This window comes from Dicentrarchus labrax, unplaced genomic scaffold (assembly GCF_905237075.1).
Source record: "Dicentrarchus labrax unplaced genomic scaffold, dlabrax2021, whole genome shotgun sequence".
NCBI classification, from domain to species: domain Eukaryota; kingdom Metazoa; phylum Chordata; class Actinopteri; family Moronidae; genus Dicentrarchus; species Dicentrarchus labrax.
In genome coordinates this window covers 2,375,747-2,388,784 of record NW_026136710.1, presented here as the reverse complement: position 1 = coordinate 2,388,784, position 13,038 = coordinate 2,375,747, and the positions used below count along the sequence as shown (strand labels likewise).

Sequence of the window (13,038 nt, the reverse complement as noted above, 5' to 3'; positions counted from 1 at the left end):
ACAGAGGTCTCCTCCTCTCCAAAACAAACAGACCCGCTGATTAAAACCACTAAACACACTGAATAAAGCAGTTCCACCTTAACAATCACTGCTTCTCCCACGCTGTTGGACAGACAAAGGACGTCCCGGAGGGGCTGCGAGCCGAGCTGCTGCTAACGTTAACTCAGCTTGTTTCTCTGATAACTTAAGATCCAGACGTCCGATGACTAAAATCCTTCATCCGGTTCAAATCTAGAGTTAAAAAGCACCAAGATCTAAACAGTGGATGGTAACAATGTGGCTTCAGACTGGTTTGTTTCCTCACAGGAAGCTGATCCGGTACCACTTTACCGGCCACATACTCATCGATTTAAAGTCCGACCTCGCAAAGGTTAGCTGGACCACGTCTCTCATATCAAGGAGCTGATTTAATCTTTAAATGTTAAAAGACGTTAAATCATGTTCTGATTTATTTTGGTAGTTTTTAGAGAAGTCTATAGAAACAGATTCACCTTTAGAGCGTTGGAAACAGTTTAATTAGGTTAATATTTTGGGAGTCAGATTATTATTTATGATCTAAACAACAACGTAGTTTTATGCTTTTATTGTTTTTGTGTAAATCGTCTATTTACTCATGAGCTTTATTTGGTGAACCTGGTATCTGGGTCCTGATCAGTTTCATGTATGTAAAGAATAAAATAAGTTTTATGAAAACATTTTCTCTTCTTGTCTCCATTACATTTAATTCAGTTGCATAACATGCAACAATACAGATAGTAATAGAAAATAGATTAAAAACACAGGAAACAAACATGACACGTGTGCTGAAATAAAAAAAAAAGTAAAATAAAAGGATACATGGGAATGGGAGGGTGAAACGAGTGAGTTGCAATCTGTAACTTCACCACAAGATGCCACTAAATCCTGCACACTGGTCCTTTAAACCTCCACTGCTTTAAAGGACCGCCTGAGCTTCATCGAGCGGTCGCAAGCCCTTCTTGATTTTAAGCTGTGTAAGAAAACTAAAGACTAAAGAAATTTAAATTTTTTGTTTAATTTCTTTAAATTTAGATTATCATTTAAGATCAAAACTTTAAAGATCTGAACACAAACTATATTCACAGAGCTTCAGTCTCTGTGAACAGCCTCGTCCTGCTGTAGAAAACAACCAAAGAGCTGATAGAAAACACTTTAATTTGTCAAGAAGAGATTCATTTGTATAGATTGTTTAGAATAAAAAAAACAACAAAAACAAACAGAGAATTGTTTAAAAAGATCATGAAAACTCATCTCTGATGTAATATTCACAGGAAATAATAAAAATGTATCCAGAACTCTGGTTTTACACAAACTTTCTGCAGTTATTGCGTTCATTGTTCAGTTTATCAGCTGTTCTCTACTGTTGTTGTTATTATTGAATCTAATATGAAATATACATAAAATATAGTCAGTTTACTCTCTATAAATATTATATTATATTTCTGACTATAAATAAATCCTCAATGTTTCACACTGAAGCTTTAATCTGAGTTTTGAACGCAGGAATGTCGCAATAATAATCCTTTGAATGGGTTTAAAGTCCACCTCTGTGTGTGTGTGTGTGTGTGTGTGTGTGTGTGTGTGTGTAAGGAGGCGTGGTGTTTAGTCTACCCGCTCTTCCTTCCACTTCACCTCATTCACTGTTAGAGCGACACAATGAGCGGACGGGTTGGAGACTTGAGCCGACAGCAGGATGAAATCTTAACTGAGGTAAAAAGAAATCTATTTAATTTAATCAATATGATTCCAATGGGTGATTGATTGAAGGCATTGATTAGTTCATAGTAGTGAATAGTTGTGTCTCTGGTTGCTTTTGTTGTGGTAACACACTGATCCTATGGCAACTCCAACGTCTGCTGTTTATAGTGACATTGTTCTTATTTTTCAGATTAATATTTTACATTTAAAAAACAATATAAAGTTTATAAAACACATTAAAGATTAAACCAGAGTGTGTAGTTGGTGCCTTTTGTTGTCTTTGACACCCAAAGATAAAATAAAAGTCCTAAAGATTAAAGCTTTTTACTCCACAGTATTTTTCAGATTCTTGTTTTAATCAGATTTTATGAAATATTTTTACAGTATTAAATATAAGTATTTATAATTACCTCCAACTCAACACCCTACTTTAAATTCTTCTGTAACAATAATCAATAATATAGATTATATGATAATATAAAACTCAAGTCATTTTATGTAACAAATACTTTTATGTTTGATACTTCAATATCTACTTTTATTTAAGTAAACTTTTTAATGCAGGACCTTTTATATTGTTGTATTTCCACCACTGTGGATCCCTGAGGGCAATATGACTCAAATATTCCTATAAAATATATAAATGTCAGCAGTATTTGGCTCTTATATATTTATATTATACAGAATATACTATATTTATAGTATATAGAATATACTATATTTATATTATACAGAATATACTATATATATATTATACAGAGTATACTGACTATATGTAGGATTACAAGCTTAAAGTGGGACACTATAATAAAACATTAGTTTAACTTATTATCTGTTGTGGATAATGTGCCACAATTATTTTTATTATCTATTAAATCTGTTGATTAGTTTATCAATTAATTGTTGAATAATTTCCTCAATAAAAATATATAGTAAATTACCAATCAACTTAACTTTATTATCATTTAAGACTTAAGAAAAGCAATAAAACCTTTTCTAAAACAACATTAATGTGAATAATTAATATAATTAATAGCTATGCTTGTTTGGGTAATGTTAGCTGACCAACAACTACATAGCTAGCTGGAAATTTTATTGAAAAGGATTTAAATGTTTAATTAATTATCAAAATAGTCTCAGATTATTTCTACTAATTGATGAACAGACTAATCGTTTTAGCTCTTAAACCTCTTAGGCTAGCTGTTTCCCCCTGTTTCCAGTCTTTATGCTAAGCTAAGCTAACAGTAGTTTTATATTTTACCGCACGTACACAAGTGTGGTATCAATATTCTCATTCAACATGTGACTCAAACTGTATCTTTAAATAATAAAACTGTGTGTTTATCTTCAGCATTGTGATATAAATGATTCTCTGCCTCCAGTTTCGGGGGAGGATCCAGGACATCCTCCCCAACCTGCCGGCGCAGCACGACCACTACCTCCTGCGCTGGCTCAGAGGTGAGACCTGCAGCCGATCTCACTGTTTAATATTCCCTCAGTGCGGGTACGATGCTGGCACAACAACACACACACAACCATCCAGGTACAAGGTGACTTCTTTCATACACAAAGGTCAACTGCTAAAGATAGAAAATATAAAGAACTGACGAATAATTACAGTAAAAACAAATGGAAAAGGGTATTTATAAGGCTATAAATTGAAGAAATTAAACTATAAATCACAATTTTCTTGTGTGTTTGAGGAAAGACTTTCAGCCTTTTATCTCTTATATGATTCCTTTATTATCTCCTTCCAGCTTTTGTCCATTTTCAGTCTAATCAGAACATCAAATACAACATTTGCACAGATTTATATTCTAAACTCAACACAGTTTACCATTCAGAGCCGATATATAAATACTTAAAACTGTCCTGAAATATTAGTTTGAGGCAAAATATTGTATTTTTTACTTAATTTGGCAGCTTTTGTTTCTTCTCAGATTAAGAATTTACAATAATATTATGAAATAAGAACCTATTTTGCAGGTAAATCAGTGTTTCCTGTCATATTTTAGATGTCTATGAGTTGTTAACAGTTCCAACATAGTCACAGTTTCATTTAAATAACTGTTTTGAGGCTCAAAGAGGAAAAATTATAAAATATTTTAGGGGAAAGAGCAAAAACATTTACTAAATGAACATCATGCTGTATGGAGGAAGACTGAAACTAGAGATTGAGACCATAAACTCATCAGGAAACTGAGGGAATAAATCAACTGAGAAGTCGACTCATTTCCCCATAAGACTCAATACTATTGTTGTATTAGTACTTTTACATTTAAAGGCTGCAGAACAACAAATTTCTACCACCTAAAATGTGTTTTTCCATCAGATTTTCCTCTAATTTTAATTATTAAACAATTTCAATCTGGGTTGAGGGGTCACAAGTACACATATCTTTAAAGGTAAACAAGGTAAAAGGTCGAGACACACTGAGTTAATCACACTAGGATCAGATCAACTTGACGCACTGTGACAGACGTCGATACCGAAGCCTCCGTTGAAACTAAAACATGAGAACAGGTTTGTCTTAAAGCAGCGTCACAGAGAGCGAGCGTAGCCTCGGGCGTCTGAAACTCTCTGAATAATGACGAGAGGGGAAGCTGTCTGTTGTGTTTCCTCTCATCGGTTGGTATGTTACTCTGTTTACACAAGGTTAAATACTCTATGGAAGCCTAAAGTGATTGTATAAGTTATTATAATGAGAAACTTTCTCTAAATAATGACTTTGTGATACAAAAGTCAATATTTAAAATCAATGAGAAAGTTTCTCAATATTTCGAGATTTCGCTCTTCTGATGGATTTGAGCTTGCTCTTTCTGCAAATGGGTCTCCATGCTGTGTACCTAGATGAGCCTCCTGAATTTGCACCCAAAATGCTGTCAAAACTTTCATTTATAATTGCAGCTTCCATAATTCTTGACCGGGAAAAAGGCAGAAAAAAGGCGCGGAAAACACAAAAAACCTTAAAAAATAAAAAATAAAAAATCACAGAGATGCTGATTCGCACGGGACTAATACTATCACATGACCTCCGTGTTTGGCGAAATATGGTAGGTAATTTGCGGTGTAATTTTTACTTTACAAATTACGGACATGGCAGATTAGCACAGGATTAAGATCACAGACGATATTAAGTCATTATTTTCAGATATTAAGTCAAAAGAATGAAAAGTTTCTTATTATTTCGAGATAGTAAGTCAAAATCAATAAACTCACAAACTAATTCCTGAGTTCAGTCACATTGGCAGAAATGAGCTTCCATATTTCTCACCTCATGCTGTAGCTTCATATTTCACAGACTGACTGTTGTCAATATTTCCATCTAAATCTGCAACTAAGCAAATGAGCGTTTCCTAAAATAGCAGCTACCGTGTCCACAAGGGACATTTACAGGATAATGATAACGGCTGAAACAGTCCCCAGACTAAATCATGCTGCTGCAGTCAAAGCTGTTTTATTTCTCATTAATTCAACTTTTAATTTTTAAAGGAGAACAATTTATCATTTATTCTTTCAAAAGTTACCTAATTGATGAACTTTCCAGCCTCCTCTTGGTTAATCAGTAACTTATTCCCTATAACATTCATCCCTCTGACCCCGCGGCCGTGACAGCGTATAGTATTTACTCGGCCTGGAGGGTTTGACCCACCTGAACTCGGTGGTCTTATCCGACAGTAAATGTTTGCCTTACGCTGAATTCAACCTTCGAGAAAAAGCTGCAGAGATCAGACAGCTGATGAGACAAATATTAATAGAATAAGATAATAAAATACAGAGGAACTCTATCAGTCATAGTGATATTAGCAGAATATTTGAGGTGATTTATGTTGAGTTTCTCATGTAATCTGTTACCTCCACTGTTGTTGAGCTGGTTTTAAGCAACAGGACATTGTGTCTGTTTAGGGGTCCATAGTTCAGGGAGGCTCAGATCAATAAGGGACTCTGTGACTGGTTCAATATTTACATTAGCTGTTAACCTCAGACGGCATCAGGTTTCCTATTGTACGATTGTTGTTAGTCCTGAGCAGCTTAAATCGCTTTGTATTTAATGTTTAATATGTCGTACTTATACAATAATCCCTTAAAGTAGCCCTTAATGGACTCGAGCTACAACGATTTGTTGTATCTTCTGGTTTCTTTAGTCCTCTATGACAATAAACTGAATAATTCTGGGCACAACAAGACATTTGAGGGCGTCATTTTGGGCAGTTTTCTATATTTTTCACCATTTTCTGACAAACTTAATCGTCTAAATGAAGTTTGTGTTGATACAACCGCCATCAGAGAGGCAGAAACTGGACATTTCGAACATTTTCCACGTGTTCACGTTGTTGTTGTTGTTGTTGTGTATTCTGCATATCGTTTATCTGTTGTTTTGGCTCATAAATGTACTAAAGTAGAGTTTGTACTAATTGTTTCAGCTCAACTTGTATTCACAGCTGTTCATTTTATTACAAAACAACATATTTTATAAGCTAAATACTTCGTTCTGTTTCCAAAATCTTAATTTGTAAGAAGTCAGATAAAGTCAAAAACTGCTGAAATTAAATCGTATCTCTACCTAATTAATCAGGATGTTTTCTTTCTGTTTGCAGCCCGAAGCTTCAACGTGCAGAAAGCTGAGATTATGATCAGAAAGGTGAGATCTTTAGTGGAACGTTTTTATTGATCAGCGATGTTTATCTGTGTTACTGACCGCTGCCTCTCTCTCTCTCTCTCTCTCTCTCTCTCTCTCTCTCTCTCTCTCTCTCTCTCTGCAGCACGTGGAGTTCAGGAGGAAGATGAAAGTAGACAGCATCATATCTGACTGGAAACCTCCAGAGGTTAGAATATATATTTATATTAAAATAGAGAACAATTAAACACTTTTGTTGTTGTTGATTATTATCCTTTGTTTTTGTGTGTTCAGGTGATTGAGAAGTACGTGTCTGGAGGGATGTGCGGGTACGACAGAGAGGGAAGTCCGATCTGGTACGATGTGATCGGTCCTCTGGACCCTAAAGGTCTCCTGCTGTCCGCCACCAAGCAGGACTTCCTGAAGACGAAGATCAGACACACTGAGATGCTGCAGAGGGAGTGTCGGAGGCAGTCTGAGAAGGTCGGGATCAAACTCTCCTCCTCTTTCTCCTCTTCTTTCTCCTCCTCTGGTCAGAAGTCCTCCCTGACTTGTTTTCTCTCCTGTTCTCTTTTGTTTCCTCCTCTCCTCTCGTTCTATTTCCTCTCTTTTTGCTTCATTCTCTCCTGTTTCCTCTCTCTACTTGTCTCCTCAACCTCTTGTTTTATCCTCTCTTTTATTCTCCTTCCTCACCTTTCCTCCTCCTCACCTTGTTAACTTTCCTCTCCGCTCCTTTTATTCCCTCTCTTCTCCTCTCATCACATCTCCTCTCCTTGTTACTTGTCCTTACCTTTCATCTCGTCTCGTCTCATCTCCTCCTCTTATTTCCTCTCACCTCCTCTACCTTGTTACCTTTCCTTTCCCCTTATTTCCTCTCCTCTCTCTTCCTCTCCTCCTATTATTTCCTGTCCTCTCCTCCCCTGAAACGCCTCCCTCTGTGTCTCAGTTGGGGAAGAACATTGAAGCCATCACTCTGATCTACGACTGTGAAGGACTTGGACTCAAACACATTTGGAAACCTGCTATTGAAGCTTATGGAGAGGTTTGTTTGTCAGATACTCCGGTTTAATCTGTCCATTGATACACTTACATTATATTTAATATATAACATTAAATCGCTGTATATCATACTGACTCTGTTCCTCTGCTGCAGATCCTCACCATGTTTGAAGAGAACTATCCAGAGGGGCTGAAGAGAGTGTTTCTTATCAAAGGTACGTCTGCATATTGAGCTTGTCTGACGTGTTTGTCTCTTCTTCCTTTTTCCTGATTTTCCGTCTTTTGCTGCAGCTCCCAAGATGTTCCCGATGGCCTACAACCTCATCAAACACTTCCTGTGTGAGGAAACGCGGCGCAAGATCATCGTTTTAGGAAGTAAGCCGACTTTTTTTAACCCAGAGTGTAAAAACAAGATTTTTTATACATTCAAAGAACTTCTGATTGCCTAATTGACCAAAAGAGGTCTCAGAAGAGAACTGAAGTCTTACAGTATTTCATGGTGATCCATCCAATAGTTGTTTGGATATCAGTCTGGACCAAAGTGGTTGACCGTTTACCTAAATTATACCTCAAATATACACATTCCTCTGTTTACAGGTAACTGGCAGGAGGTGTTACGTAACCATATTGACCCGGATCAGCTTCCTGTGGTGTACGGAGGAACCCTGACTGATCCTGATGGAGACCCTCGCTGCAGAACGATGGTGAGAAAACCACTGGTGGAGGAGGAAGTGAGAGTTTTCTGAATGATCTGGATGGAAATAATGGATGTTTTGTTGTTGTTGTTGTTGTTGTTGTTGTAGCTGAAGTACGGCGGTACAGTGCCCAGGTCGTACTACGTTCAGGACTCGGTGAAAGTTCAGTACGACAACAGTGTGACCATCAGCCGTGGATCGATCTTCCAGCTAGAATATGATGTTTCAGCCCCCAGCAGCCTCCTGAGGTACAAGACGACCACTAGTGACCTTTTATAGCTTAATTTTTAAATTTAAAACACATTTAACCTGCACTTTCTGTTAGCGACCTCAAAACACACCTAACATTGTTTGATCAGCTGGATATTTCACAGATTTGCTGAGTTTGAGCTGATGGGCGGAAATCTTCACTTCTGTTTGAGATCTGAGACTCCACCTGTAAAACATTGTTAAATAGATTTTCATACTCTTCTGTATGTCTGTACGACAGCAACTAGTCATTATTTTCATTATGGATTCTTCTGCTGATTATTTTCTCCATTAATCAAAATCAAATGTTTGATTTCTAAAAAGTTCTGAAAATAGTGAGAAGTGTTGTTACAGCGAATGGTGCTAGAGCCTCCAAATTATTTCAAATACGTTCAAATTATTCAAATAAAAAGCAGCAAAAAAAACAAAACTGAAAGCTTACATGAAAAATTACAATTATCACAATAGTTGCTGATTAATTTTGTGTTAATCGAATAATTTTGGGTAGTTTAATTTATAGCAAAAGATCATATTTATAAACTCTTCATATGTTTTGTGTAAAGTAACTAAAATTGCTCAGATATGCCAGCTGCTAGGCTCTTTGAAAAGACACATTTTTGACACAACTTTGCCTCTGTTTCTCTCCAGGTGGCAGTTTGCCAGCGATGGAGCAGATATCGGGTTCGGGGTCTACAGACGGACCAAAGAGGGCCTCCAGAAAGTGGCTGAGATGCTGCAGGTTCTGCCCAGCGAACGCTACAATGCACACCTGGTCCCCGAAGACAGCTGCCTCACCTGCCCCGAGGCCGGAGTCTGTGAGTCAACTATTGAAAACTGTAGAGAACTAATTATAAAACGTTGAGCTCTAGATGAATAAACTCTAGTTTAATTCCAAAGAGGAGGATAACTGAGGTTACCTGGGTTTACCTCCCACTGCACCCCCGCTCCGTAGCTCTCTCACAGTCAAACAGCTGGCTAGCTAGTTAACCTATTTACCTGCAAGAGAAGGAAACAGTGGTTTTACAGGTGACAGGTGATCGGCCCCTGTAGATGAGAAGATCAATACCACTCGCGTTTGTACTGTAAATGTGAAGATACAGCCAGGAGACAGCTAGCTAGGATCTGTTGATTTTCTCATCTAACTCTGCAAGAAAGCTCATTTTATTTCCTGAAATGAAGTATTCATGTGAAACCCTGCAGGATGGTTAGACGTTGCTGACTTTGTCCTTCGTTTCGTGCAGACGTGCTGTGTTTCGACAACAGCTACAGCATCCTTCAGTCCAAGAAGGTGAGCTACAACGTCGAGGTTCTTCCTCCGTCGGACGGACAGACGCAGAGTCCACACAGGCGAGGAGACTAATCCTCCACCCGGATTACAGAAACCAGATTTCTTGTTTACGTCATGTTCAAGCAGAGGTGGTAGAAGTACACACATTCTCTATGCAAATAAAAGCACAGATGCTTCTTTACTCAAGTAAAACTGAGAAATAACAGGTTACTCAGAGTGTAAAAGTACTCTGTTGGTGTCTCTGAAGGACGTTTATGTGCAGACTGAAACTACAAATAGGGTCGAGTCTCCTTCTTTTTTGTCTTGTTACCAGTCTTAATGTTAGGAAGATGTGCAAAGATGCCAAAAAAACAAACAAATAAAAGTTCAGTAATTCCCCTAAACATTCATCGACATTAAAGTAACAAGCCTGTTTCTTTTTTGTAAAAAGTTATTTTATTTGATCTGTTTTTTTGGTATTTTTATTTTGCCACCTGGTTCCATTATATTGGCTATATTGACTGATTTTGGGGTGAACTGGAGAAGTTAAACCACCAGAGGTCAGCGAAAACAAGAATTTGAAATGTTAAGTTACTCATTTATTTAGGAAAACACAAGATAAACTGAATCAATCGATTAGGGCCCTGTCAGTGGTGCATACAGTATCTGACACACCATGGATGGACCTTGTACACCAACAAGGAACCGGCTCCGTGGGGAGAAGTGCGGGTACTGACTAATGCAGGTGTGGCGTGAGGTTCGGGTCTCAGCTTTAAGAAGTCCAGCACAGTTTCTGGACCCCAGTGTGCAGAAATATTCAAATATACTCGGAGAAAATAACTTTTATACCACATGCAAAACGCTACGCTGGATTAGCATGAAGTGTCTGCAAAGGGGAGACTCGTGGGTTCCCATAGGACCCATTTTCATTCAGATATATATTGAGGTCAGAGGTCAAGGGTATGCCTTTGGGCATTCCAGTTTTTCCATCACCAAAATGTAGCCTAATTCTGGAGCGTTATTTAGCTTCTCTTTCCCAACATGCTATCAAAGCACTGTTGGTACCGATGGATGCGTTTGGTCTTCTAGTTTCATATGATATCACTTTAATTAAGATTATTTAAAAAATAACGTGTCAAAAAATGTATTTACTGATCTGTTACGTCCAAACAAATATTGATACATGTGATCGTTTGCAATTAAATCATTTATTTATTAAACTTCTGGCCACCAAGTGAATGCGTCTCTAGATCCGAACCACTGCGACAACAAAGACATAAAGATTATTTTACATTTCAAACCAGAACCACTTGAAATGTTTAAGCTCCTCATTTAATGTTGAAGCTTTATCATGTTTTTTATAATTGAATCTAAAGACTGTATCACTGAATAATCGACAGAATCGCTGACAGAAGGAGCGACGTTACTCTCTGAGGTCATTTATCAGAGTGTGTTCGATGTTAATTACGCTGCTCGTGTTGTTCGATTCGGCCTGAAAATGAGCGTTAACGTGCTGAAATGAAGGATGTTGATAATAATCTGATATGAAACCATTATGAAGTCATTATGATGACAGACTTGATGTCGTAAAAACAAGATGATTTATTTTTAATTTATGAAAACTCTTCAGTTACATGTTTGTATATTAATGTTACTCGTAATAAAGGCGGAAATTGTGTCAATAATTGTCTTTATTGTATCACAGGAAACAATAATCTGCCTCACAGCTGTATTTATTGCATCATAGTACAACAAAATCACAATATCAGACATTAGAGGAGATAATTGATCCCTTAAACACACAGTAAAACACACATTTACACACAATCAGATGTATTTATGACGTGTGTTACTCCCCACTAGGGGTCGCCAAAGCTTCACAGGGTGTCGCAACACCTTCTTGATTTTAAAGGACGTAAGAAAACTTTAATATTCTCTCCATAAAATCTGATCCAGTTTCACCCAATCACTGATAAAGTTGTGTGTTTGTACAGTAATCAGTGAGCTTTTCATTACGCTTACGTGTCTCCTCGCTTCCATTCCCTGTTCCTCGTCTCCTCCAGGTGCATTTAAAGGAGTGTTTCCCAACCTTTTTCCTTGAGGGACTCATTTCTGTAGTAAACTGTCAACCTCTGTTTAGGTGACATATTTGATGGATATTTCTATATTTATATTAAAAACTGATCAATGAACCCAAACAGTGAACTCAGTAACTGCAGGAAGTTTGTGTAAAATTTGTGATTTGGATGAATTTTGAGCAGATTATTTCCTGTTTAGGGAACTTTTTATATAATTCTGTCTGTATTATGTGTTTTTTAATCATTTTTAACAATCATACAGACTTAAAGGCTTCTTTTATAATACATTATGTGTTTTTATTGTCCCTGACGTTTCACCGTTGTTCTGTTAGATAATTTACTTCACCAAAACCTGAGATATCGGCCGACTGTGTATATATTAGCTCTGAGTGGTTCACTCACGCTGTAACCTCCCAGGGGCCCTGTCGTCAGTCACTGTGTGCACTGAGGGCCCCCCGGTGTTCAACCTTCTCCAAGGTCACTCGTCACACTGAGACTCTGAGGCCTCACTGGGCCGTAATCCACCTTCAGTCCTTCACAGTGGCAGCAGAAGGTGATGGAGGAGGTGTGTCTGGAATAATAAACAACAACCAGCACAAGGAAATAAAAGTAAATCAGTATGAAAGGTTCTGAATCCACGTATCTCCTCCCTCTCTGTTCCAACACGCTCCAGTTCTCTGATCAATACCTCGGCTGACAGTTATTCTAAAGATAAACCGATCAGATCTCCAGATTTTATTGTTCTTATCGTTTGTTTCTTGTTTTGTTTGTGAACTGAAATGTGCTTTATAAATAAATGTGCCGATAGATAGAAAGAAACATTCAGCATCGACACATCTGGAGTTACACGTTGTAATTTAATCTTATTTAGTAACTAAAGCTTTAATTGTATTAAGATGTAGTAAAAAAAGTTATATCTTTACTAATATTTACTGTTGGAGTAGAAATATAAAGTAGCAGAAAGTTGTGCTTGAGTTAGTTTAAAGTTGGGATATGTACATTACATAGAATAATATTATTATTAATAATAATGATAATAATAACTTAATAAATAAAGTTGTATAAAGTGTAAATATATGTATGAAGTCATTTAATGAAACCTTTTGACCACCAGGTGTCAGTGTAAGCGAGGACAGAGGGAAATGTTGTTATTGGCTGAATTACATAACCACTAATCACTGAATATTAGGACCTAATAATAATAAATATAGACGGTTAATTAACAGTGTAAATACATCTGTTTAATTAAATGGTCAAACTGCTGCTTTAAAGAGGATATCGCTCCCATTTAAAGCAGCAATTTAATTAAAAGTAAAATAAATTCCTTCACAGAGACATGCAACTTATATTATTATTGTTGTTGTTGTTGTTGTTGTTGTTGTTGTTGTTCAATCCAGCTGCAGAGCTCTGTGGAGA

At 37.1% G+C, this 13,038-nt stretch overlaps 1 protein-coding gene across 2 annotated transcripts; it reads left to right on the top strand.

The window, feature by feature from the left end:
* Window positions 1–1,623: 1,623 nt before the first annotated feature.
* Window positions 1,624–11,229, top strand: sec14l7 (SEC14-like lipid binding 7). 2 transcript variants are annotated; one of them, XM_051412427.1, is made up of 12 exons: window positions 1,624–1,728; window positions 3,099–3,174; window positions 6,315–6,358; window positions 6,480–6,542; window positions 6,629–6,817; window positions 7,281–7,376; window positions 7,488–7,548; window positions 7,625–7,708; window positions 7,931–8,037; window positions 8,137–8,276; window positions 8,926–9,092; window positions 9,519–11,229. In XM_051412427.1, the coding sequence occupies exons 1-12, from the start codon at window positions 1,675–1,677 to the stop codon at window positions 9,635–9,637; spliced, it is 1,200 nt and encodes a 399-aa protein (XP_051268387.1). In that variant the 5' UTR covers window positions 1,624–1,674; the 3' UTR covers window positions 9,638–11,229. The 2 variants fall into 2 exon arrangements, with proteins under 2 accessions (XP_051268387.1, XP_051268388.1); XM_051412428.1 differs by lacking the exons at window positions 1,624–1,728; window positions 3,099–3,174 and adding an exon at window positions 3,211–3,259.
* The last annotated feature ends 1,809 nt before the right edge of the window (window positions 11,230–13,038 follow it).

Bases quoted from the DNA above. Each gene is read 5' to 3' on its own strand.
- sec14l7 (XM_051412427.1), top strand. From the start codon at position 1,675: ATGAGCGGACGGGTTGGAGACTTGAGCCGACAGCAGGATGAAATCTTA. The intron at 1,729-3,098 runs GTAAAAAGAAAT...CTCTGCCTCCAG, and splicing joins AGGATGAAATCTTAACTGAG to TTTCGGGGGAGGATCCAGGA. The intron at 8,038-8,136 runs GTGAGAAAACCA...TTGTTGTTGTAG, and splicing joins ACCCTCGCTGCAGAACGATG to CTGAAGTACGGCGGTACAGT.